We start from the raw sequence: 25468 nt of genomic DNA, 5'->3' as shown, positions 1-25468 counted from the left end.
AGTGGCACTGCTGTTCCTGTGTCCCTCAATTCAGCAGACACAGCTTTTCCAGTCTGGGATTCCTCCTTTAAATCAACCAAGTTGCCCAGGAAGGTCAATGCTTTCAGGATGCTGCTTGTAAAACTTGAAGGCAGACACCAACCTGAAGAGCATTCAGGAATTGCTAGTTCTTCCTAGAGCATTTGAAACAAAGTTGTTCAACAAGATCCCAGGTCAGCAAAGTCTTGCACCCCGTGCTTCCTTCCCCGTTTTATCTTCTCCATCTCTTCCTGAATGTCACCATCAAATAGGATCTTGCAGAGAAAGCTAAATTTGGGGGTTCCGGGCGGTGTTCAGTCCAAATTTTGGGATTTTGGTTGGGTGAACTCTGAAATTAGAGATATTTCGGTCTGTCGAGTCAAAATTTGGGGACTTTGGGGCACATCAAGTCAAAATTTGGGGATTTTTGGGGCCGGTGGGGGGGCCGGTGAGGGCAGGACAGCAAAGGCTCTGCGGGCCCTGCTCAGCCACCCCTCTCTCTGCTGACAGCCACCTCCTTCCTCCCAGCCAGGACCAAAGCACCACGTTACCCCCATGCCCCAGCCCCAGGCTGCCAACCCAGCTCCGCCTGACTCTGCCTCACTCCCCATCTGTGGATGTGCCCACAGCTCCACCAAGGCCCTGAGTGCCAGCAGACGGACACTGTGACTGCCACACTTCAGACATGTGTCACTCGGCAGCCGAGGTCACTCGAAGTCTTTGCAATGTCCTGGCAGCCCAGCAGCTGAAAGAATGACAGCCGTGAGAGATGAGCGAAGCTGCAGGAGCCCGGCACTGTCCAGCTCCTGGTTCCCCATGCCAGCTCAGGGCCTGGGGGCTGACACAGCCCGTCCGGGGGGAAGCCCTGCCTGTGGACACCCAGGGGTGCTGAGCACTGCCCCAGCAGGAAGGGCTGGAGGGCAGAGGGACTGACAGCAGAGCCCTCTGTCCCTGCTCCGGGGACTGGAGGCTCCCAGCCAGTGGCTTCCGGGGGCAGAGGGACATCTTCAGAAGCATCTGGAAGATGCAGGACAACTTTGCAGAAGTCAGGCAGCAGGGCCCGCTCCTCCTAAGAGAGATCATGGCTGGTCCCATGTTGAATGTGGAGGCCAGCCCCATCGCTGTGCTGCTGGCAGAGAAGCTCCCCACCCTCTTTGATGACGTAAGGCTGCTGTGGGACCTGAGCCTGCAGAGGGGCATGCGGCAAGGGGCAAGGACAGCTGCCCTCCAGCCCAGCCCCGCGGGCAGCACTTGGGCAGGGCTGCTGCCCTCTTTACTCCCCTGGGCTCTGCTGGGAGGCCTTCTGGGCTCTGCAGCCCAGCACAGCCTCTCCTTGGCAGAATGAGGCCTCCGCTGCCCCCAGCCCTACCACCCCGCAGCTGCTGGGGCCCCCCAGGCACAAACAGGAGCCCTGCAGCATTCTGGGCAGCACTCTGCTTCCCCACTGCCTGCACCCCCTGCCCTGCACTGCAGCTGGAAACCTAGGGCAAGAGCCAGAGTCAGGTGCCAGAGTTGGGTGCTGGCGCACAGGGGCTTGTGGGGTCACCCTGAAGCAGTGCACTGAGAGCTGCCCCTGTGTCTTCTCTGCAGGCACCCCAGTTCGTGTGCAGGCTCAGCCAGTGGCCCCACTGTCAGGGGAGCCTGAAAGCGTTCTTCCCCGGCCTCCTTATGGCCCTCATCAGTCACCTTGCAGAGGCTGTAAAGACATCAGGCTGCAAGGATACAGAGGCTGTCGTGGATTCCTTTGTCCAAACAGTCCCGGATTTGCTCAAATTCAGACTTGAGGCCTGGCTGCTGGAACAGGTACTCCTGCAAAGCACACACTTAACTCATTCTCCAGGAAACGAAAAGTTAGTTGGATAAATTACTGAGCAATGTCACTGTCAGCTGTCTGGAAACTCCCAGCAAGAGGCACCGTCAGGGAACAGAACACCCTGGGGCTCATTCACCACCCGGTAGAGTTTTAAAAATATTTGGGAAAATTAATCCTGGGGTGATGATATTTGTGAGCATGAACCAAAACCATGGCAAACAGCCCACCCAAGACAAGATCCCCCCCAAACCACGAGACCCCCACGTCTGCCTCGCCAAGCACAAGCCCCAGGGAACACACGTGACAAGCACTAAAACACCCACAGAACTCACCAAGGACTTGGAGGTCACTGTCCAGGACAACTGCAAAGGGAAAGCAAAGTTCAGTGACAAAGCTGGGAAGCAGGTTTGCAGACTGTGATGGTGCTCGTGAGCTCCTCAAACCCCAAACCCTCCTCGTAGGAAGGGAACCAGGCAGAACAAACCTGCCAGTGCACAGGGTGCTCCGGCTTGCAGAGCTACTGACCCCGTGGGGCCCTCCCACCCGTGACACGTGATGCACGAGTGCCACCGGGGATTACCAACTGCATAAAAAATGTGGACGAAGAGTTTCCAAATTTCAACAAGCAGAAGAACAAACTATGGACTCCAGACTCCTTCATCTCCCTCTTTAGAGACGCCCAGTAAGCCCCCAGAGCACACCAGTACCTTCTTCCACTACAAACTCTTCTGTGATGGGGATAACCTGCTCCAGCCAGACATCCTCAGCTGCTATGGCCATCCTCTGGTGAGTGTACACATGGAGCCTGCGAGCACAGAGCAGGCAAAAGCAATTCTGGCACCTCTGCAGGCACAGACAGACCCCGACCCCTCCAGCTGCCTCCTGCAGCCCCCAAAGTCACTTATGGGCTGTGTACCCCCATTTCAATGAGAACTGATTTGGTTCTGGGAAAATTCACCAGCCCTGAACCTCTAGGGCCTGAGCTTTTCTCTGACATTCATACCACGCAGCCAGAGGACTTGCCAGGCACTTCACTTCCAAACCTCCAAGGCTCCTGCCCCAGCAGAAAGTGTTTGGGGTAAGAAGTTTCCAAGCCCGGTAAGAGACCCTCAGAGCTCTCAGCTCTTCTCCAGATGCTACAGGAACAGCCTTGCTTGCAAAAGCCCTTTAAGATCTTCCGGTCCAACACCGAACCCAGCCAGGGCTACCACTGAACCACATCCCTCCGCACACCCACACCGCATTTCAGCGTCCCCGGGATGGTGACCCCACCGCTCCCTCCTCCACCCCCCCGGTACCCCCGGGTCCCCGGCACCTACGCGCGTTGCCCGCCGCTCTCCACCAGCCCCAGCAGACGGCTCTCCCGGCTCTCCCCGTCGACCAGAACCCCCTGCACCGCCTGGGCCGAGGGTCAAGGAAGGACGGGACCAGACAGGACCGGACGGGATCAGACAGGAAGAGACGGAACCGTACGGGACCCCCGGGGCCGCCCCCCGTAGGCACCATCGCGACCGAGCCAAAGGATACGATCCGGCAGATCTTCCCCTCCTCCAGGCTCTCCTGGATGGCCACCAACTGATCCATCCTCGGTACCGGTACCGGTTCCGGTGGCCGCCCCGCTCCGGTCGCTCAGCGGAGCTCTCACGAAGCATCGTTGCGGAGCCGCCGCTCCCCCCGCTAACGGCACCGCCCGCCAACGGCTTGGGCCTGGATGTGGCAGCAGCAATAGATGTCAGCCTTACATCAACTCAAGTGCAGCAAATCCCAACAGGAATGTTGGGACCTGTGGATCATGAAAATGGTGCAGTTGGAGCTTTACTGATTTACTGATTTACAGAGTCTGAAATAAGCTCAGGAAAAAGTAATGTCAAAAAAGCCATTTTTATTACAAGAACCATGTGGCAAGCCTTGAAAAAGACATGAATGAAATTCTCTCAAACGAGGAACCAAAGCTGCTGAAAAGCCTGAATCATCCTTTTCTCATGAATTTCTTACTCACAGGGACATCAGATAAAATAACAAACAAGAGTGATTTTGACAGCTTTATAGTAAGTTCTTCTCAGGAGTGCTCCTTACCTGAAGTTCTGGATTTCTGTGTAGGAATCCTCCATCTCTTTCAGACGAGCTGTTATTAAAGTACCTCTGACTCCAAAGTCCGGTTCTGGCAAGAGTGAAGCCTTTCTTGAATCCATCACATCAGAGGATTGCACCATCTCAGCTGTCACTTCAGGTTTGACTTTGCTTTGCCTGCAAATAAAAGCCAAACAGTGAAACCCAGGATATCCACACCCCCCAGGCAGCTCATTTCTGCCCCCAGGGATCTGTTTCACATTTCTCTGTTTCACTCAAAATAATCAATGTTTGGGTGAGCAGACAAGACTGAAAGGAGCATTTCTCAGGATGGTTCAGATCTCTTGACAAAACCAGTTTAACTCAATGAGGTGTTTTGCAGTAACTGGGTTCTACAGAAGTATCAGAGAAAATAGGAAAGTGAGGGAGCAGTTTGGGCCCCCTTGGGGGGGGGTGGATGGGCAGAATTTCACCTCCTGGGGGGAGGCAGTTTTGACCCAGGGTGGGGGTGGGGGTGTTACTTTCAACACTTGCTCACTGCGTCTTACCCGCCCCTGCCCAGGCCGGGGGGCAGCAATGGGTCTCCTGTCCCTCTCCAGCCTCCTGGGAACCTTTGACACCTTAGGGGGGTCTTGGAGGGGTTCCTGGGTGCAGTCTGAGGGGTTCAGAGGGCATTTTGGGGGTCCTGGAGGGGGCGTATGGGGAAGGGCAGAGGAGGCCCAACCTGAACCTCTCTGATGTTCTCCAAGCCCTTGCTCTTTCCACCATGGTCTGCCACTCTCTGCCAACTAGAAAGTGCAACTCACTGTTAGAGCTTGGACTTGGTCATCTTGGAGGTCTTCTCCAACCAAAAAGATTCCATGATTCCAGCTTCTAGTCCTCACACAACCCAAAAAGATACACCACGTGGAAACAAACAGAAAAATAAAAAGGGGCAACTTCTACTGGGGGCAGTCTCTTAGAATCTGAGGTGTAAATGACAAAAGGGACCTGTTCCATCTTCAGTTCATACTGCACAAGAGTTTAGGGAGTAGTAAGAACACTATGGGATTAGGTCTCAGTCCTTTTCCTAGCCCCCAGAAATGGAGTTTCCCCATCAAGGAGTTGCCCCATGTTATGTGGCACAACATGCCTCAGTGCCAGGAATATTTTCCTAACAGTGCCAAGGATCTGCCTGTCCCTGGTGGCTGCAGTGTTCTCTTACCTGGAAACAACCAGAGCTCTCTGGGAGAAGCAGGGAAAGCAACAGAACTGAGCTGCAGCAAGAGAAACCCTGTGAGGCACAAAGCTCTCTGCTGCAGCTCTCTGACATTGAAAATGACATTAAAAGTTCATGGCCTGTGTTTTGTCTAGAAGAACCTCTATTGCCTGGGATCCTTTCTTCAAGTTGGTGAGGGCATACAGAAATGAAAATTGCAAAATTATTACAGCTGCTTCTTTACTTCTGATTTTCCACCCACTTGTGTTTGGAAGAGTGCACATTGAGAATGTTTTTATAATAGAGGCTATTTTTCTGTCTTTCAAAGGTGTCTGGTAAACTTGATGGCCAACGCCAATAACTGTTTCTTTCACACATCTGGGAACTGCAGTTCTTTCCTCTTTCCTACTGCATTCCCTCTCCTGCTCCTCCTGCTTCTCTTCTTCTTTGGATGATTCCTTCGCAAAGAGATCAAAGGAAACAGCTGGAAAGAGCAGCATTTCTCACTAAAACAGAGGCCAAAATTACATCTCAGGTGGAGGAACAAAGCAAGGCAAGACACTGCTCTCCCAGAGACTCTGTTTTCCTGCCATGGCCTGCAGCCAGGTCTCCTCCAAAGTTGTGTTTGCCAGAGCTGCTTTGAGCAGTTGCAAAATGGTCTGCTCTTAAGTAGCTCTGTATCATGCTTTGCTTTCTGCTTCTTCAAAGCTGAAAATATTTCTTTTGTTCTTTGGATCCAATCAGTGCAATACCCAGACTTACACAAGGATGCACTCGGCTACAGACAGCACAAATGCTCCATTTCAGACCCCAGCTGCTCTGATCTGAGGTACAGAGGCTCTATATAGCTGGTCTGAGGAGGTAGAGAAGGTATCAGCAAGTAAAAGATGCTCAAAATTTTGCCAAGGGAAAAAACCCCAAACCAACAACAACAACCAAAAAGAAACTAACAAAAATAATTCCTTGTTTTTGTACAGCCCTGGGGAAAGCCAATGGATTTTTCCTGGGAAAAAGTTCTGGTAAACATCAGTGGAAGAAAAGCAAGATGAATAGATGTAAACTGGACCTAAAGGAGAGGAAGAGCAATAACCTAAGAACTGTTCCTGTTTATACTCATTAGATCTGCCACTCTTTAGTCATCACAGCCAGCATCATATTTGTGTGTTGGCTGGAAAGAAAGCTCTCCCTCTGTAAAGCCTTCAAAGACTGCATTTGCATTCCTTTGCCTCATTCAGTACCTGGTCATACTGCCAGAGCTCTGGAAAAGCTTTCTCTTCCACCAGCTGCTTCACTTTTGCCACATCGAGATCCTCCAGACGATAGTTGAGGTCACCCAGCCATAAAATCACACTGCAGGAGAACACAGAGCACAAGTGTGCACGGTCTGGCCACAGGCAGGACCCAGCAGCTCCTCCCAACACTGTCAGCTGGGTGCTGTGTCTGCTTGGCCATCAGAGACAACAAGCAGCAGTGAAAACCTGAAAGTGAAGCTTTATTTTCTATTTTTTGCTGCTTTTAATTCCCGTTCTGCATCCTTGTCACTGCCTCTTGATAACTGGTGCTTCTGATATCCCAGAGATTAAATCCCCCTGGGGAAATCAGTGCACATTGCTGCCACATCCTCACTTGAAAATAAAACAAAGCTGGGAGAGCACAGGGTGGCAAGTGACTTGTCAGACCTGGACAGTGACCACCCTCAGCCCCAGGGTTCCAGTAAAGCATTTCTGACCCCTTCCCACATCCCAGCCAGGAGAACCTGGCACTCTCCTGTGTTCCTCAAGTTCTCCCTGCCCCACGGAGTGATGGGCACAGCCAGAGGGGGAGCATACTCACGTTTGGCAATGGTGAGAGAGGCCAAGTTGGGATCTGACTGGCGGAACTTCATCCGAGAGCAGATGTCCTGGAAGTCCTGGTTCCTCCTCTTGTATTCCTCTATGTGAGCTGCCAGGTGAGAATTCAATATGCACAGAGTAGTAGTGTTATGGAATTTAAACCTTATGGCAACGCCACCTTTGTTACCCTGAAAGATAAAAGACAAGGAATTGGTCAGGAGCTTTTACACAGAACAGAAGAAACAAGCATCTGCTTTATCATCCACTGACTGCTTTCCAAGGAAATCTGAAGCAGCAGAAAGAAATGCCTGAGGTCCTGAATCTCACCCCTGCTTCTGCACAGCCCCTGAGAAGCACTTCCCCACTTCAGACCAGCTTCCTTTCAGTTACACCGGGATCCCAGGAGCTCCTGGATCTTCCTCCTATCCTCGCCAGCCCCACCACGGAAACCTCCCTTTCTTTCACACAAAGTACCTCAGAATCCAAGGAAGAAGTCCCCAGAAAACTGACAGCTTTCTTTTCCTCTGCTGCCACAGCTGGAAGGGAACCTACACAGCAGGGAAGAAGGGAGACACTCAGCTGCTTTGCTACTCTGCCATTGGCCAGCAGGGATTCACAGGCCAGCTTAATATTTGCAACCTCAGAAGTCAGTCACTTTCGTAGTTCATTTTCTAGGGATTAGTATTCATAGAGGAAGTATTTGGATCTAGATTGTTTCTCTCACCAGTGTTGTCTCTGGAAGTTTTGTTGGGCACTTCAGGCCTTTCATTTAATATGTCATTTTTCTCAGAGCCAGCAATGTCACTTTTGAGCTCTACAGGAATTACAATCTTCTCCTCTTTTCTGCACTGTTGAGGTAATTTTCCCTCAAAGAGATGAAACAAACATCTGAAAGGAGCAGAAAGAAGCATCTGCTTTGCCACCCACTGACAGCTTGAATAACCTTTCTTGTGGAAGACAAAATGGAAACTTTGCTGAGCTTTCTTTTACGAGGTCCTTCTCAGAAAGTACCTCAGAATCCTGGGGAGAGACAAGTCCAGAGAAAATCATCTTTCTCCTCTTCTGGCAGGGGATCTACACACCAGGGAAGAAAGGGGACAATCAGTGTTTGTACTACACTCTGCTACTCCTCACTTTTATGTTTGAGGCTCTTCTTTTGTAACTTTTGATTCTAGAACCATGGCTATCACCTGAAAGCACAAGGAATAAAAAAATCCCTGTGAACAAAAGGAGTTATTTTTTTAATTGCAATTGGCAAGTTTCCAGTCCAGAAGAATGCCCTGGAGAGGAGTCACCTGGCAATGCCTGAAAAAAGAGCCAGGGAAGGGATGGGCAGGACGGAGGAAGGACTTGGCCAGGGACAAAGGCTTAGCAGGGGATCCATAGCTTAATATTAAGGATATGGCTTTTTGGTTCTGAAAGGACAAAGTGTCGTCTTTTCAGGATTTAACTTTCATGTTTACTATAGAAGAAAACAGAAGAAAAAATAGAAAAATCTCCTTAACATTTAACATGGACAACTCTACAGGTGACAACAGAGTGAGACTTGGGGCAGCCAAGTCAACACAGGACAGCAGGAATGAATGCATTTCCAGTAGTGCTATCTTTTTTGGACTCTTACACCTAGCAGTTTAAGAAACACCTCTAAAGTGGAGAAAAAAAATCCGAGCATGAATACGTTTGATTAGGAACCAGTTAACAGAATGGTAACGGCCTAGCAAGAGAGGAAGTAGAGGAACCTCCAAGGTACTCATTGCACACATGAGTACACACCACAGGCACAGGCAGAGATTTTACTAGTTCATGGAGTCTTATGTGTAACATGATGCTAGAGACTATGCCATCTGCTGCTCTATCCAGTTACACACTATTCAGAAAAGGGAAAGAAAAGCAAACAGCAGAATCCAGATCAAAAGCTTAACCTCACACTCAGCCTGTTCCTGCAGCACAGCAAAGGGATCTCATGATGCAGGACATGTGCTTCATGGTGCCAGACAGAGACTGCAGTAATAATGCCAAGAAATGTCCCCTGGCCACTATCTGCTGACCACTTACCACACAGTTCTGATAAAACAGAACTGAAGAACCCAGAAAGAATAAAACCTCCCACTGTAGGCTCTCACAGGTAAAGCAGAAGACAACATTGCATTATCTAAATATACTGGTTTTCTAAGATTCCTTTAGGGTTCTGTGGCCTCCAAACCATAGACTGGATTTTAAAACCTCATACAAGGAGCTAGGTGTTTGATCACAAGGCAATTGAATGCTTTGTCTGGAGGACAAGGTAATACAACAACCCTGCTAGTGGACATGGAGTCACAGCTGCCCTCACAGCTTGACAAGAAGCATCGCCAACGAGTAACGAATCAGCACATTCACAAAACTTCTTGTGCTGCTCCACCTGATGCCTGCGCTGAAGTCAAAAGGAAACACAGTCAGTGCTGACAATACAAACCACCTCAAGGAAAGGCCTGGGTCCTTTTCCTCCTGAGCTCCTCCAGACTTCAAAATCCTGCCTCCTCTGTCCACAGCAGCTGCATCCAACGTAGGACCAGAAGCTTCTTCCCACTGGGGAGTGCTGAGGACAATGATGTCGTCTGCATCACCTGCATGATCTGCTTCTGCCTTCTCCTGAGCTGCACTTGCTGACAGTTGGTCACTAGGACTATAAAGAGAAAGAGAGGAAGCAGCGTTGGGAAAAATAACCACTTCCTGGCAGGTAGCATTTAGCAGAAGAGTTAACAGCCAGGACCAAAGCACCACGTTACCCCCATGCCCCAGCCCCAGGCTGCCAACGCAGCTCCGCCTGACTCCGCCTCACTCTCCATCTGTGGATGTGCCCACAGCTCCACCAAGGCCCTGAGTGCCAGCAGACGGACACTGTGACTGCCACACTTCAGACATGACCGCAGGCAGCTCAGGTCACTCGAAGTCTTTGCAATGTCCTGGCAGCCCAGCAGCTGAAAGAATGACAGCCGTGAGAGATGAGCGAAGCTGCAGGACCCCGGCACTGTCCAGCTCCTGGTTCCCCATGCCAGCTCAGGGCCTGGGGGCTGACACAGCCCGTCCGGGGGGAAGCCCTGCCTGTGGACACCCAGGGGTGCTGAGCACTGCCCCAGCAGGAAGGGCTGGAGGGCAGAGGGACTGACAGCAGAGCCCTCTGTCCCTGCTCCAGGGACTGGAGGCTCCCAGCCGGTAGCTTCCTGGGACAGAGGGACAGCTTCAGAAGCATCTGGAAGAAGGGGCACTGCCTCCTACAAGGCTTACCTCAGCATAGAAAATGATTGCAAAGGTCTTCTGCTCTTCCTCCTCACAGCTAAGAATCCCTTTCATGTGCTGGAACAGCATACTGCAGGAGAACTTGGATCAACTTCATCTTCCCAACAGAAGCAGCCATCATGAGTGGGGTTCTGAAAGATCCAGATGTGCTACGAAGTCATCATTTTACACAGACAGTCAATATTTTCATTCCTGCTTGCTCTCAGCTTGCTCTCCCATTACTTGACAATGAGCAAAAGAAAAAGCAGGTTCCATTAAAAGCAACTACAACATGGGAGAGGGAGTCAAAACAACTGCATGGTCACACCAAGCTGCCACAGGTCCAACACTTCAGTGCACATGAGGCTGCTGTGCCTCTCAGCAGTGCCACCGAAAGAATACTCAAGGGACCCATGTGGATAAACCCCTTACCTTTGTTGCTGGTCTCCAGCATGCACATCAGCTCCCATTTTCAGGAGAAACTCAACTGTCTCTACCTGACCTTCTGAGACAGCAAGACTGAGTGGGGTGAAGCCCTCCTGAAAGGACAGGCAAATACACCAAGTTAACCATCAAAGTCAAAAATAGTCTTCAGCAGAAATATTGCTGCCACTTTCTGAAGCAACTTCCTTTAGAAATAGAAACATCTTGCTTTGCAAGCAATCAGCTCCAAGGGGATCCCACACAAACCCTGCAGGGGGGATGCTCCCGCACGCCACCCGAGGTGTCCCAGCAGACACAAATGTTAACTGTCACCATGCCACATGTGTCACACCCAGCTACACAGAAAAGCACCTCCAAGTTCCCTGCTGCAAACACATCCTCTGCAGGCCCCAGCACCAGCCTGACCTTCCACAGGCAGCCCAGCTTTGGAACAGCCAGCCTGAAATGAGCCACTAATGGCTGTCATTAGCCACCAACCACACCCCACTGCTGGGCATCAGCCAGGAGAGAATTTAAAAGAAGCAACTTGCCTCAGGCACTGAGTCTCACTGCTGTCTGCTGAGCTGCCCATAACAAAGCCCAAGCTTTTTCAGGTATTGCAGAGAAGTCGGGACACAGCTCCTAAGGAGGTAGAGAATCATGAAATGGCTACACCAGGTGTCACAAAGCCTCATCCAACCTGGCCTTAAACACTTCCCAGGAAGGGCATCAACAACTTCTCTAGGCAACCTATTCCAGTATCCTGCCACTCTCCCGATGAAGAATGTTTTCCTTCCATCCATGTTGAGTGGGCAAACATCTCCTGCTCTGAAGGCTCCAGGATTGCCTTGGGAAAACATCCAGTTTGCTCACTGAAAATATGGAGGGTTTTAAAAGCACCAGCACCAGCAGCACCAGCACCAGCACCAGCAGCAGCACCAGCAGCACCAGCACCAGCACCAGCAGGAGTTTTTTCCTCCAGCTCTGCTGTACTCACCCCGATATCAAACACAGAGCTGACTGGTTTGTGGTCACTGATCTTCAGAGCCATGTGGCTCCTGTAGCTCAGCTGAGCAATGTTCTGCCCTTTCCAGAGTATCCGGTCACACCAGGCAGGAACACGACATTTCTCACTAAAACAGAGGCCAAAATTACAGCTCAGGTGGAGGAACAAAGCAAGGCAAGACACTGCTCTCCCAGAGACTCTGTTTTCCTGCCATGGCCTGCAGCCAGGTCTCCACCAAAGTTGTGTTTGCCAGAGCTGCTTTGAGCAGTTGCAAAATTGTCTGCTCTTAAGTAGCTCTGTATCATGCTTTGCTTTCTGCTTCTTCAAAGCTGAAAATATTTCTTTTGTTCTTTGGATCCAATCAGTGCAATACCCAGACTTACACAAGGATGCACTCGGCTACAGACAGCACAAATGCTCCATTTCAGACCCCAGCTGCTCTGATCTGAGGTACAGAGGCTCTATATAGCTGGTCTGAGGAGGTAGAGAAGGTATCAGCAAGTAAAAGATGCTCAAAATTTTGCCAAGGGAAAAAACCCCAAACCAACAACAACAACCAAAAAGAAACTAACAAAAATAATTCCTTGTTTTTGTACAGCCCTGGGGAAAGCCAATGGATTTTTCCTGGGAAAAAGTTCTGGTAAACATCAGTGGAAGAAAAGCAAGATGAATAGATGTAAACTGGACCTAAAGGAGAGGAAGAGCAATAACCTAAGAACTGTTCCTGTTTAGACTCATTAGATCTGCCACTCTTTAGTCATCACAGCCAGCATCATATTTGTGTGTTGGCTGGAAAGAAAGCTCTCCCTCTGTAAAGCCTTCAAAGACTGCATTTGCATTCCTTTGCCTCATTCAGTACCTGGTCATACTGCCAGAGCTCTGGAAAAGCTTTCTCTTCCACCAGCTGCTTCACTTTTGCCACATCGAGATCCTCCAGACGATAGTTGAGGTCACCCAGCCATAAAATCACACTGCAGGAGAACACAGAGCACAAGTGTGCACGGTCTGGCCACAGGCAGGACCCAGCAGCTCCTCCCAACACTGTCAGCTGGGTGCTGTGTCTGCTTGGCCATCAGAGACAACAAGCAGCAGTGAAAACCTGAAAGTGAAGCTTTATTTTCTATTTTTTGCTGCTTTTAATTCCCGTTCTGCATCCTTGTCACTGCCTCTTGATAACTGGTGCTTCTGATATCCCAGAGATTAAATCCCCCTGGGGAAATCAGTGCACATTGCTGCCACATCCTCACTTGAAAATAAAACAAAGCTGGGAGAGCACAGGGTGGCAGGTGACTTGTTAGACCTGGACAGTGACCACCCTCAGCCCCAGGGTTCCAGTAAAGCATTTCTGACCCCTTCCCACATCCCAGCCAGGAGAACCTGGCACTCTCCTGTGTTCCTCAAGTTCTCCCTGCCCCACGGAGTGATGGGCACAGCCAGAGGGGGAGCATACTCATGTTTGGCAATGGTGAGAGAGGCCAAGTTGGGATCTGACTGGCGGAACTGCATCCGAGAGCAGATGTCCTGGAAGTCCTGGTTCCTCCTCTTGTATTCCTCTATGTGAGCTGCTAGGTGAGAATTCACAATGCACAGAGTAGTAGTGTTATGGAATTTAAACCTTATGGCAACACCACCTTTGTTACCCTGAAAGATAAAAGACAAGGAATTGGTCAGGAGCTTTTACACACAACAGAGGAGCCTCAGCCCAGGGTTGCCACCATTCCTACCATCTTCCCCATGATCCCAGTGCCCACAGTCTCAGCTTCCACCTCGGAGATGTTAATCACCGGATCCTCTCTCACGTACAACAGGAGCATGATTCCCACCAGCCTCACGTGCTTCTGTAGGCAGCAGGTGCCAGGACTTGCCGGGTGATGGGCCCGGACGGTGCTCGCCCCACCTGTGCCCAGTTGGGCCAGATGTTGCGTGAGACGAATCTCGCCGTGGGCGCGAGCTCGGTTCGCGAACAGAGTCAGTCGAGCTAGTGTTGGTTCGGGTTACTATCAGTGAACTAACTTCGATCCGCCTGGCTCTGGAGCCTGCTCAGGAACCACACCCTGCCGATCCCGGGCATGCGCACCTGGGCCAGCCCCAACTGGGGAAAACAGACCCTGTTCCAGGAAATACTACAAGGGGAGAGGTTTGAAGAGAGAAGTCCCATCGCCCCCTGTCCAGAACATGAGCCACAAAAATACAGATTAAAAAAAAAAAAAGAATTCCAGGCTCATCAGAAGGATCAGCTGGGCACTCACAGCACAGCACCCAGAGGAGCCAGGGACCAAACACCACAGGGAAGAAAGCTGAAGCCCAAAACAAAACCTACAGCCCAGGCACAGCCCGCGGGAGGAATTTCCCTTCACTAACAGTGACAAGAGAGGAGCAAGACCAAAACAGCAGCAGTGTTCCAACCAAGATACCTTCAAACTCATCCCACCATGGATTGTGTAGATGAAGAGACTAAGATGATTCCTATTCTCCTCCCCCAAGACAGCAGCAATTTCCTTGCTCTGGTCTCCTGTCCTGTCCCTGCACAGCAACTCCCCCTCCATCACTTCAGAGCAAAAACCCACGAACCCCTGGAGGAGACAGCGGTGGAGAAGAAGAGAAAGCAGAGGGAAAGAGGCCCAGGTGGGAAGTGATTCCACGTTTACCTTTTCAGATTTGGCATCTGGGTGAAGACTCTCAGTGACAGCTTTCAACCATTCCTCTTCCCGTGGTGTTCCACAGAAAAAGAAAGCTTCTTTACTCAGAACAACCTCCTGGAAACTGTGTCAGAGGAAGGAACCCAGAGATGCATGCACTTGTTGATAACTCCATCCCTTTCCTCTGGGAAAGAACTACACCAACTTGTACTCAATTTATAATTTATTTCAATTTATAGCTGAAAACTCAACATTCAGTTCTGCTGATTGGAGGCTCTGTAAAGCTAAGGAGCTGGACACCCCCTGCTGCAGTCACAGGAAAGCCCCAGGCCAGGAGGGGACACTCACCCCAGGCAGTAGATGTCTGGTGGCTCAGCATCACACCTCAGCCAAGGCTCAAGGCTCTCTTTGGGGGCCTGACCATTCACATTGTATGTCCCAGCAAAAAATCTGCAAAGAAATGAGCTAAATCCCAGAGCTGCAGAGGGCAGAGCTGATGGAAACACCACTGTTATTAACCCCTGTACTTCATATTGCACATTACCACTTCCCAGTAACAAGTTTCCAGGGGGGAATTTGGAAAATGTGACAAAGTGTAAACCCCTAAAATGATTTCATTTCAGTAGCATGTTCATAGGCATGTTTTACAGGTTACACATTTTTACATATATATATATATATATATATATAAAGACAAGAGCTATCCAGTAGCAGTTTGAAATGATAAATTCACAGAATAACATAGATAAAATTTTTTAAACCACAGTAAAGTTTTGGTACTACTTATATTTCACTCAAGCTCTTGTGAACACCTTTATGGAGAAGTAGTGAACAGAAGCAGTGAGAGAGAAAGCCAGAGGTGCACACGCTTGATGTATTTTCAGACAGAATCTGAAATAAGCTCAGGAAGAAGTAATGTCAAAAAAGCCATTTTTTTTACAAGAACCATGTGGCAAGCCTTGAAAAAGACATGAATGAAATTCTCTCAAACGAGGAACCAAAGCTGCTGAAAAGCCTGAATCATCCTTTTCTCATGAATTTCTTACTCACAGGGACATCAGATAAAATAACAAACAAGAGTGATTTTGACAGCTTTATAGTAAGTTCTTCTCAGGAGTGCTCCTTACCTGAAGTTCTGGATTTCTGTGTAGGAATCCTCCATCTCTTTCAGACGAGCTGTTATTAAAGTACCTCTGACTCCAAAGTCCGGTTCTGGCAAGAGTGAAGCCTTTCTTGAATCCATCACATCAGAGGATTGCACCATCTCAGCTGTCACTTCAGGTTTGACTTTGCTTTGCCTGCAAATAAAAGCCAAACAGTGAAACCCAGGATATCCACACCCCCCAGGCAGCTCATTTCTGCCCCCAGGGATCTGTTTCACATTTCTCTGTTTCACTCAAAATAATCAATGTTTGGGTGAGCAGACAAGACTGAAAGGAGCATTTCTCAGGATGGTTCAGATCTCTTGACAAAACCAGTTTAACTCAATGAGGTGTTTTGCAGTAACTGGGTTCAGGCTGTTGGTTCAGAGCAAGCCTCACTCCCACCTGGATGGTGACACAAAACCTCCACACATTTCATAGAATCATAGAATAGAATCCTAGAATTGGCTGGGTTGGAAGGGACCTCAGAGCTCATCAAGTCCAACCCTTGATCCACCCCCCCCGTGTTTCCCAGCCCATGGCACTGAGTGCTACATCCAGGCTCTTTTCAAATATCTCCAGGGATGGAGAATCCACCCCTTCCCTGGGCAGCCCATTCCAATGTCTGAGCACCCTCTCAGTAAAGAAGTTCTTTCCACCTCCCATTCCTCAGCTTCACTCCCAAACCTGCAGTGTCCCAGGGCTGGTGTTTGGTGTCTGACATTTCAGAGAATTTTTAAACCCTTGTAATCGAGACTCCCCCAGTGTACACAGGGGAAAAGCACTAAATCTGTGCACTGAGGGAGCTACAAAGAGAGATTCTTCCCTGCCCTGCTGAAAACCTGTGAGACCTGCAAGCTAATGATGGTTTCTGGGAGCTGCTGCAGTGTCTGCCTTGGTGCTGCTGGGACTGCAGGTGCTGGAACCAGTGACCTCAGGAAGAGGAACAAGAGGGTGTGTGTTAAGGCTGCTGAAAAACCACAAAAATCTGCCTTGACTGAAGGCACAGGATCTGCTCTAGTTAATAATCTGCTTGCAGCACAGCCTCTGTGGGCAGCTTCTTGTTAGTGTAAAACTACTCTGCTATGGAAATACCTCACCTGGGTAAGTAGGATGAGTAACTGTGCTCCAGCTCCAATTCTTAAGCAGGAAAATGGGATTCATCCAAATGTGTCTCCTGTTTTAGATGATCCTACATCACATCTGTGATCCTCTCCTGCTTAAGGCAGAGCAGAGCTGTTCCTGCATTGGATGGAGCTGGGCAAAGCTCCCCCGTGTCACCTCAATGCCACACGCCCTGCTCCCCCCTCCCACGGGTGTCTCTTTAATGAAAAGATTGCAAAAATATAAAGAGTCCGTGTGTCTGTGATGGGGGGTTCTGGGGAGGCCGGGAGAGCCTGGGTGCTGCAGGAGGACAGCGCTGGCCCTGGCTCCAGGGAGGCTTTCACTCCCCAGTCCTCCTGCGATGCCACCGGCTGGGCAGCTCCTGGGTTGCAGGGATGGGATGGGATGGGATGGGATGGGATGGGATGGGATGGGATGGGATGGGATGGTGTTACGATCCGAGTTATTATTTATATTTTGTTTGAGAGGAAAATTCAGCCACTACTCATAGACAACGCGTGAATTTACGAAAATAATCAGGCTTTATGATTTTAACAAGTTAAAAGGATTTATTTAGGATTTATACAATTAGTTACTTTGGAGAGAAGAGTCATTAAGAAGAGAAAAGAAGGAGAGAGTAATCAAGATGTTACCACCGTCCGCCGGCCCTGGCCTCTGGCTGTAGTCGGGTGCATAGGGTCTGTCGCTCCTGCCGCTTCTCTGTCCCGTAGCTTGAAGCCGAAGTGCTGAGGGGGGGGGGAGAAGAAGAGCCGAGCACTTCTCCTTTTTCTCTTGGAGTTTTATACAGCAGAAGGAGTTCTGTCTTTTCATAAATCACTGGCACACAGACTTGCTAGAAATAACACAGATTTTGCCATCTCAAGAACTTCTCTTTTATTTATTATTGTCTTTCAGTCCTTGGTACCCTGCTCAATTTATTACCTTTGTCTGGACCATGTACCAGCAGGCGACTGGATAAGCAGTCTTATCTTTAGGAGCTTGTCAAGCATGATATAAAACAGAAGCTAGTTAAGTTTGGGGGAAAAATCTGTTAATTGAGGATGTTTGGTATATTTTAAAAAGAGCAGAAAAAATACTGATTCAAGAGACATATTTTGTATTTTCAAAGTGTTTACATCAGATGGGATGAGCACAGCCTGGAGGAGGAATTTCTGGAGTCAGAAGGAATTTCTGGAGCCTGCCGGAGGAATTGCTGCAGCCTGGAGGAGGAATTGCTACAGCCTGGAGGAATTTCTGGAGCCTGGAGGAGGAATTTCTGGAGCCCGGAGGAGGAATTTCTGGAGCCTGGAGGAATTGCTGCAGCCTGGAGGAATTGCTGTCTGGCTCCTTCCAGGCTGCCTCATCCTGCTCTGGTGCCTCAAAGCCACAGCCCAGGGTTTGGGCTGAGTTTTTTGTTTCAGGCCCCAGTGGCAGCCTCTCCCCAGCGCCTGGAAATGGGATGAAACCCAGGGGGTTTCTGTCTCAAAAATCCCACCCATTTTTTGTTAAAACGGGACATCTCCTGCTTTCACCAAGAAATCAACCCTCCTGCCCCTCTCCCCTTTCCTCTGGGACCGGGGCGGAGATCGTGCCCCCCCCTTTACCCCTCCGTGCATGGGATGGGAGCTGCTCCCGGTCCCGTTGTCCCGCCAGCCCCCGCCACCACCGCCCCTGTAATAAATACCAGTTGAAATTTTTATTGTTTTGTTGAATGAATCCTTCCCTAGAATGTTTAATTGGGTGTGGTTTGTAATCATAGGATCGGGGTTTTTGTTCGGGTTGTTTGTGGGAAAACACGTTGGGGCATGTCGAAGACCACGAGGCAAGTCCGCAAGACAGAACAAAGAAGCTCTTCCCTTAGCAACGGGACAGAACCTGCGGACCAGGGACCAATACAGAGAGCCCGCGAAAGAGCCTCCAATGAGAAACTAATAAAGGACTAAGAGGGAGGGGGGTTACCGAAAGTATAAAAGGACTGGTTTACCCTATCCAAGGCGCGAACCGTTGGCGGAGGTGTCCTGCCTCGGTCGCCCAGCGCGCTGCTTTGCATATATATCTCTCTCATTTACAATAAAAGTTTTGTTATCGCTAAGACGAGTCAAATGTTTTTAACAGCCCCTATTCCCAGGGACCGCTCTGCCGGCCCCGCCGCGTCATTCCGTGTCTGGTGCCGCTGGGGGCAAAGGCCGGAGGAACCGGGGCTGGGCCGGAGTAAAGGAGCCCAGGCTGGACCGGGCCGTGTCTGTGCCATTGGCGGGCGGTGCCGTTAGCGGGGGGAGCGGCGGCTCCGCAACGATGCTTCGTGAGAGCTCCGCTGAGCGACCGGAGTGGGGCGGCCACCGGAACCGGTACCGGTACCGAGGATGGATCAGTTGGTGGCCATCCAGGAGAGCCTGGAGGAGGGGAAGATCTGCCGGATCGTATCCTTTGGCTCGGTCGCGATGGTGCGTACGGGGGGCGGCCCCGGGGGTCCCGTACGGTTCCGTCTCTTCCTGTCTGATCCCGTCCGGTCCTGTCTGGTCCCGTCCTTCCTTGACCCTCGGCCCAGGCGGTGCAGGGGGTTCTGGTCGACGGGGAGAGCCGGGAGAGCCGTCTGCTGGGGCTGGTGGAGAGCGGCGGGCAACGCGCGTAGGTGCCGGGGACCCGGGGGTACCGGGGGGGTGGAGGAGGGAGCGGTGGGGTCACCATCCCGGGGACGCTGAAATGCGGTGCGGGTGTGCGGAGGGATGTGGTTCAGTGGTAGCCCTGGCTGGGTTCGATGTTGGACCGGAAGATCTTAAAGGGCTTTTGCAAGCAAGGCTGTTCCTGTAGCATCTGGAGAAGAGCTGAGAGCTCTGAGGGTCTCTTACCGGGCTTGGAAACTTCTTACCCCAAACACTTTCTGCTGGGGCAGGAGCCTTGGAGGTTTGGAAGTGAAGTGCCTGGCAAGTCCTCTGGCTGCGTGGTATGAATGTCAGAGAAAAGCTCAGGCCCTAGAGGTTCAGGGCTGGTGAATTTTCCCAGAACCAAATCAGTTCTCATTGAAATGGGGGTACACAGCCCATAAGTGACTTTGGGGGCTGCAGGAGGCAGCTGGAGGGGTCGGGGTCTGTCTGTGCCTGCAGAGGTGCCAGAATTGCTTTTGCCTGCTCTGTGCTCGCAGGCTCCATGTGTACACTCACCAGAGGATGGCCATAGCAGCTGAGGATGTCTGGCTGGAGCAGGTTATCCCCATCACAGAAGAGTTTGTAGTGGAAGAAGGTACTGGTGTGCTCTGGGGGCTTACTGGGCGTCTCTAAAGAGGGAGATGAAGGAGTCTGGAGTCCATAGTTTGTTCTTCTGCTTGTTGAAATTTGGAAACTCTTCGTCCACATTTTTTATGCAGTTGGTAATCCCCGGTGGCACTCGTGCATCACGTGTCACGGGTGGGAGGGCCCCACGGGGTCAGTAGCTCTGCAAGCCGGAGCACCCTGTGCACTGGCAGGTTTGTTCTGCCTGGTTCCCTTCCTACGAGGAGGGTTTGGGGTTTGAGGAGCTCACGAGCACCATCACAGTCTGCAAACCTGCTTCCCAGCTTTGTCACTGAACTTTGCTTTCCCTTTGCAGTTGTCCTGGACAGTGACCTCCAAGTCCTTGGTGAGTTCTGTGGGTGTTTTAGTGCTTGTCACGTGTGTTCCCTGGGGCTTGTGCTTGGCGAGGCAGACGTGGGGGTCTCGTGGTTTGGGGGGGATCTTGTCTTGGGTGGGCTGTTTGCCATGGTTTTGGTTCATGCTCACAAATATCATCACCCCAGGATTAATTTTCCCAAATATTTTTAAAACTCTACCGGGTGGTGAATGAGCCCCAGGGTGTTCTGTTCCCTGACGGTGCCTCTTGCTGGGAGTTTCCAGACAGCTGACAGTGACATTGCTCAGTAATTTATCCAACTAACTTTTCGTTTCCTGGAGAATGAGTTAAGTGTGTGCTTTGCAGGAGTACCTGTTCCAGCAGCCAGGCCTCAAGTCTGAATTTGAGCAAATCCGGGACTGTTTGGACAAAGGAATCCACGACAGCCTCTGTATCCTTGCAGCCTGATGTCTTTACAGCCTCTGCAAGGTGACTGATGAGGGCCATAAGGAGGCCGGGGAAGAACGCTTTCAGGCTCCCCTGACAGTGGGGCCACTGGCTGAGCCTGCACACGAACTGGGGTGCCTGCAGAGAAGACACAGGGGCAGCTCTCAGTGCACTGCTTCAGGGTGACCCCACAAGCCCCTCTGGGCCAGCACCCAACTCTGGCACCTGACTCTGGCTCTTGCCCTAGGTTTCCAGCTGCAGTGCAGGGCAGGGGGTGCAGGCAGTGGGGAAGCAGAGTGCTGCCCAGAATGCTGCAGGGCTCCTGTTTGTGCCTGGGGGGCCCCAGCAGCTGCGGGGTGGTAGGGCTGGGGGCAGCGGAGGCCTCATCCTGCCAAGGAGAGGCTGTGCTGGGCTGCAGAGCCCAGAAGGCCTCCCAGCAGAGCCCAGGGGAGTAAAGAGGGCAGCAGCCCTGCCCAAGTGCTGCCCGCGGGGCTGGGCTGGAGGGCAGCTGTCCTTGCCCCTTGCCGCATGCCCCTCTGCAGGCTCAGCTCCCACAGCAGCCTTACGTCATCAAAGAGGGTGGGGAGCTTCTCTGCCAGCAGCACAGCGATGGGGCTGGCCTCCACATTCAACATGGGACCAGCCATGATCTCTCTTAGGAGGAGCGGGCCCTGCTGCCTGACTTCTGCAAAGTTGTCCTGCATCTTCCAGATGCTTCTGAAGATGTCCCTCTGCCCCCGGAAGCCACTGGCTGGGAGCCTCCAGTCCCCGGAGCAGGGACAGAGGGCTCTGCTGTCAGTCCCTCTGCCCTCCAGCCCTTCCTGCTGGGGCAGTGCTCAGCACCCCTGGGTGTCCACAGGCAGGGCTTCCCCCCGGACGGGCTGTGTCAGCCCCCAGGCCCTGAGCTGGCATGGGGAACCAGGAGCTGGACAGTGCCGGGCTCCTGCAGCTTCGCTCATCTCTCACGGCTGTCATTCTTTCAGCTGCTGGGCTGCCAGGACATTGCAAAGACTTCGAGTGACCTCGGCTGCCGAGTGACACATGTCTGAAGTGTGGCAGTCACAGTGTCCGTCTGCTGGCACTCAGGGCCTTGGTGGAGCTGTGGGCACATCCACAGATGGGGAGTGAGGCAGAGTCAGGCGGAGCTGGGTTGGCAGCCTGGGGCTGGGGCATGGGGGTAACGTGGTGCTTTGGTCCTGGCTGGGAGGAAGGAGGTGGCTGTCAGCAGAGAGAGGGGTGGCTGAGCAGGGCCCGCAGAGCCTTTGCTGTCCTGCCCTCACCGGCCCCCCCACCGGCCCCAAAAATCCCCAAATTTTGACTTGATGTGCCCCAAAGTCCCCAAATTTTGACTCGACAGACCGAAATATCTCTAATTTCAGAGTTCACCCAACCAAAATCCCAAAATTTGGACTGAACACCGCCCGGAACCCCCAAATTTAGCTTTCTCTGCAAGATCCTATTTGATGGTGACATTCAGGAAGAGATGGAGAAGATAAAACGGGGAAGGAAGCACGGGGTGCAAGACTTTGCTGACCTGGGATCTTGTTGAACAACTTTGTTTCAAATGCTCTAGGAAGAACTAGCAATTCCTGAATGCTCTTCAGGTTGGTGTCTGCCTTCAAGTTTTACAAGCAGCATCCTGAAAGCATTGACCTTCCTGGGCAACTTGGTTGATTTAAAGGAGGAATCCCAGACTGGAAAAGCTGTGTCTGCTGAATTGAGGGACACAGGAACAGCAGTGCCACTTTTGTCACCTGAAAGCCTTTACCACGGTGGGAGATTTTCTCCTATTTGCCCAAGTTTCTGTGAGGCTGAAGGCTTCATCAGACTTCATCAGCACATGAACCAGAGCCAGCACAGGGCCCCCCTGATTCTAGAGAAAAGCTCCAGCATTTGCACTGCAATCCTTCTTTAGTTCTCCAACTCAAACTTTACTTCCTCCACTCCAACCCTGGCAGGTACCTTTTTTCCACTCAGTGGGAACCTCACCAGATCACCATCACCTCTCCAGTAGGATGGGCAGAAGCTCAGCAGCTGCGTCTGCCAGCTCCTCAGCACCCGTGCGTGGACCCCGTGAGGTCCCATAAACTTGTGCACCTGCAGGTTCTTTAGATGAGCCAAACCTCTTCTTCTCCCCCAGTGGGGGCTCCTTGGCTGTCCCAGGCCCTGCTTTCCCCTGCTGTGGCCTCTGCAATGAGGCAATGAGCACTTCCCAGAGGAGACTGAGGCAAGGAAGTCCTGGAAAACCTCAGCATTCTCAATATCCTCTGGAGCTAGGTCTGACATTTCCTTCAGGAGAGGGCCTACATTTTCCCGGCTTCTCCTTTCATTCCCACCTATGTGCCTCTCAAAGCTTTTCTTATTGCTCTTTCCAACCCCGGCAAGATTCAATCCTACCTGGGATGGATGTGGCTCTCCTGCCCTGCTCCCCAGCTGCTCCGACCACCTCTACTCCTCCCAGGGTACGTGCCGTTGCTTCCCCCCCGCCTCTGCATGCTTCCTCCTTCACTTGGAGGGCTTTCAGGAGCTGCTGGCTCATCCCCGCCGCCCTCCTGGAATTTTTCCCCGGCTGCGGGATGGGGAGAGTGGGGAAAGAGCACCTGCCAGCATGGGCCGGGAACCAAGATGTCCGCCGGGCAGCCCCCTGCTTGCCCCGGGACTACAGCTCCCAGCATGCCCCGGGACTACAGCTCCCAGCATGCCCCGGGGCGCTCCTCCTCTCCTGCTGCCTGGGCCCGCCCGACCCCGGGGCTGCCCCGGCCCCGGCCCAGCTGGGAGGGGGAGCAGGAGGAAGGGGATCTGGGCAGGGAGGGAAGGCAGGACAAAGAGTGGTGAGGAGCGGGAAAGAGGTGGAGGGGAAGGGGGCAAAGAGGGAGGAGGAGGGAGGCAGGGAGGGAGGGAGAGAGAGGAGAAGGGCGGGAAGGAGGAGAGAGGGGGGATGGAGAGAGAGCGGGCCAGGGGCCTGAGAGAGACAGAAAAGGCCCCAGGAGAGGGGAGTGACATGCGTGGTATGAATGTCAGAGAAAAGCTCAGGCCCTAGAGGTTCAGGGCTGGTGAATTTTCCCAGAACCAAATCAGTTCTCATTGAAATGGGGGTACACAGCCCATAAGTGACTTTGGGGGCTGCAGGAGGCAGCTGGAGGGGTCGGGGTCTGTCTGTGCCTGCAGAGGTGCCAGAATTGCTTTTGCCTGCTCTGTGCTCGCAGGCTCCATGTGTACACTCACCAGAGGATGGCCATAGCAGCTGAGGATGTCTGGCTGGAGCAGGTTATCCCCATCACAGAAGAGTTTGTAGTGGAAGAAGGTACTGGTGTGCTCTGGGGGCTTACTGGGCGTCTCTAAAGAGGGAGATGAAGGAGTCTGGAGTCCATAGTTTGTTCTTCTGCTTGTTGAAATTTGGAAACTCTTCGTCCACATTTTTTATGCAGTTGGTAATCCCCGGTGGCACTCATGCATCACGTGTCACGGGTGGGAGGGCCCCACGGGGTCAGTAGCTCTGCAAGCCGGAGCACCCTGTGCACTGGCAGGTTTGTTCTGCCTGGTTCCCTTCCTACGAGGAGGGTTTGGGGTTTGAGGAGCTCACGAGCACCATCACAGTCTGCAAACCTGCTTCCCAGCTTTGTCACTGAACTTTGCTTTCCCTTTGCAGTTGTCCTGGACAGTGACCTCCAAGTCCTTGGTGAGTTCTGTGGGTGTTTTAGTGCTTGTCACGTGTGTTCCCTGGGGCTTGTGCTTGGCGAGGCAGACGTGGGGGTCTTGTGGTTTGGGGGGGATCTTGTCTTGGGTGGGCTGTTTGCCATGGTTTTGGTTCATGCTCACAAATATCATCACCCCAGGATTAATTTTCCCAAATATTTTTAAAACTCTACCGGGTGGTGAATGAATTGTTGTTACTTAATGGGCAGAATAAGAGTTTTTTATTTATTAGAAGTGCTGATTTTTATATTTTTAAATGGCATTCTCATGGAAAGCATGGATAAAGACCACGGTAAGCACTGGTGGGAAGTCGTGAGTGACTGCTGAGTTCTGCGGGGGCTCGGCTGGGCCCGGCAGCACCAGCACCAGCACCACGAGGGCTCTTTGCCATCAGCTCTGCCCTCTGCAGCTCTGGGATTTAGCTCATTTCTTTGCAGATTTTTTGCTGGGACATACAATGTGAATGGTCAGGCCCCCAAAGAGAGCCTTGAGCCTTGGCTGAGGTGTGATGCTGAGCCACCAGACATCTACTGCCTGGGGTGAGTGTCCCCTCCTGGCCTGGGGCTTTCCTGTGACTGCAGCAGGGGGTGTCCAGCTCCTTAGCTTTACAGAGCCTCCAATCAGCAGAACTGAATGTTGAGTTTTCAGCTATAAATTGAAATAAATTATAAATTGAGTACAAGTTGGTGTAGTTCTTTCCCAGAGGAAAGGGATGGAGTTATCAACAAGTGCATGCATCTCTGGGTTCCTTCCTCTGACACAGTTTCCAGGAGGCTGTTCTGAGTAAAGAAGCTTTCTTTTTCTGTGGAACACCACGGGAAGAGGAATGGTTGAAAGCTGTCACTGAGAGTCTTCACCCAGATGCCAAATCTGAAAAGGTAAACGTGGAATCACTTCCCACCTGGGCCTCTTTCCCTCTGCTTTCTCTTCTTCTCCACCGCTGTCTCCTCCAGGGGTTCGTGGGTTTTTGCTCTGAAGTGATGGAGGGGGAGTTGCTGTGCAGGGACAGGACAGGAGACCAGAGCAAGGAAATTGCTGCTGTCTTGGGGGAGGAGAATAGGAATCATCTTAGTCTCTTCATCTACACAATCCATGGTGGGATGAGTTTGAAGGTATCTTGGTTGGAACACTGCTGCTGTTTTGGTCTTGCTCCTCTCTTGTCACTGTTAGTGAAGGGAAATTCCTCCCGCGGGCTGTGCCTGGGCTGTAGGTTTTGTTTTGGGCTTCAGCTTTCTTC

The 25468-nt window shown here is 51.7% G+C and overlaps 3 protein-coding genes across 3 annotated transcripts in view; 1 reads left to right on the top strand and 2 right to left on the bottom strand.

The window, feature by feature from the left end:
• Window positions 1-15830, bottom strand: part of LOC139800063 (type II inositol 1,4,5-trisphosphate 5-phosphatase-like) — a 107782-nt gene extending 91952 nt beyond the window's left edge. Inside the window, 14 exon segments of the mRNA XM_071752754.1 lie at window positions 1168-1204; window positions 1648-1714; window positions 3431-3538; window positions 3908-4078; window positions 9390-9596; window positions 10622-10728; window positions 11583-11754; window positions 12373-12473; window positions 12475-12589; window positions 13069-13259; window positions 13343-13453; window positions 14261-14381; window positions 14606-14707; window positions 15385-15830. Of these exon segments, the coding sequence (XP_071608855.1) occupies window positions 1168-1204; window positions 1648-1714; window positions 3431-3538; window positions 3908-4078; window positions 9390-9596; window positions 10622-10728; window positions 11583-11754; window positions 12373-12473; window positions 12475-12589; window positions 13069-13259; window positions 13343-13453; window positions 14261-14381; window positions 14606-14707; window positions 15385-15521 (1747 nt within the window). The 5' untranslated portion in view covers window positions 15522-15830.
• Window positions 2355-3533, bottom strand: LOC139799524 (type II inositol 1,4,5-trisphosphate 5-phosphatase-like). The gene is made up of 3 exons (XM_071751537.1): window positions 3359-3533; window positions 3151-3230; window positions 2355-2636 (listed from the first exon to the last, which is right to left on the bottom strand). The coding sequence occupies exons 1-3, from the start codon at window positions 3413-3415 to the stop codon at window positions 2501-2503; spliced, it is 273 nt and encodes a 90-aa protein (XP_071607638.1). The 5' UTR covers window positions 3416-3533; the 3' UTR covers window positions 2355-2500.
• Window positions 15831-18838: 3008 nt separating the features above from the next.
• Window positions 18839-19927, top strand: LOC139799526 (type II inositol 1,4,5-trisphosphate 5-phosphatase-like). Its single transcript, XM_071751539.1, has 3 exons — window positions 18839-18923; window positions 19052-19131; window positions 19646-19927. The coding sequence occupies exons 1-3, from the start codon at window positions 18867-18869 to the stop codon at window positions 19779-19781; spliced, it is 273 nt and encodes a 90-aa protein (XP_071607640.1). The 5' UTR covers window positions 18839-18866; the 3' UTR covers window positions 19782-19927.
• Window positions 19928-25468: the final 5541 nt, after the last annotated feature.

The sequence above is a fragment of the Heliangelus exortis genome, chromosome 9, assembly GCF_036169615.1.
Source record: "Heliangelus exortis chromosome 9, bHelExo1.hap1, whole genome shotgun sequence".
Taxonomy (NCBI): domain Eukaryota; kingdom Metazoa; phylum Chordata; class Aves; order Apodiformes; family Trochilidae; genus Heliangelus; species Heliangelus exortis.
This window is presented reverse-complemented; position numbering and strand designations above follow the sequence as displayed.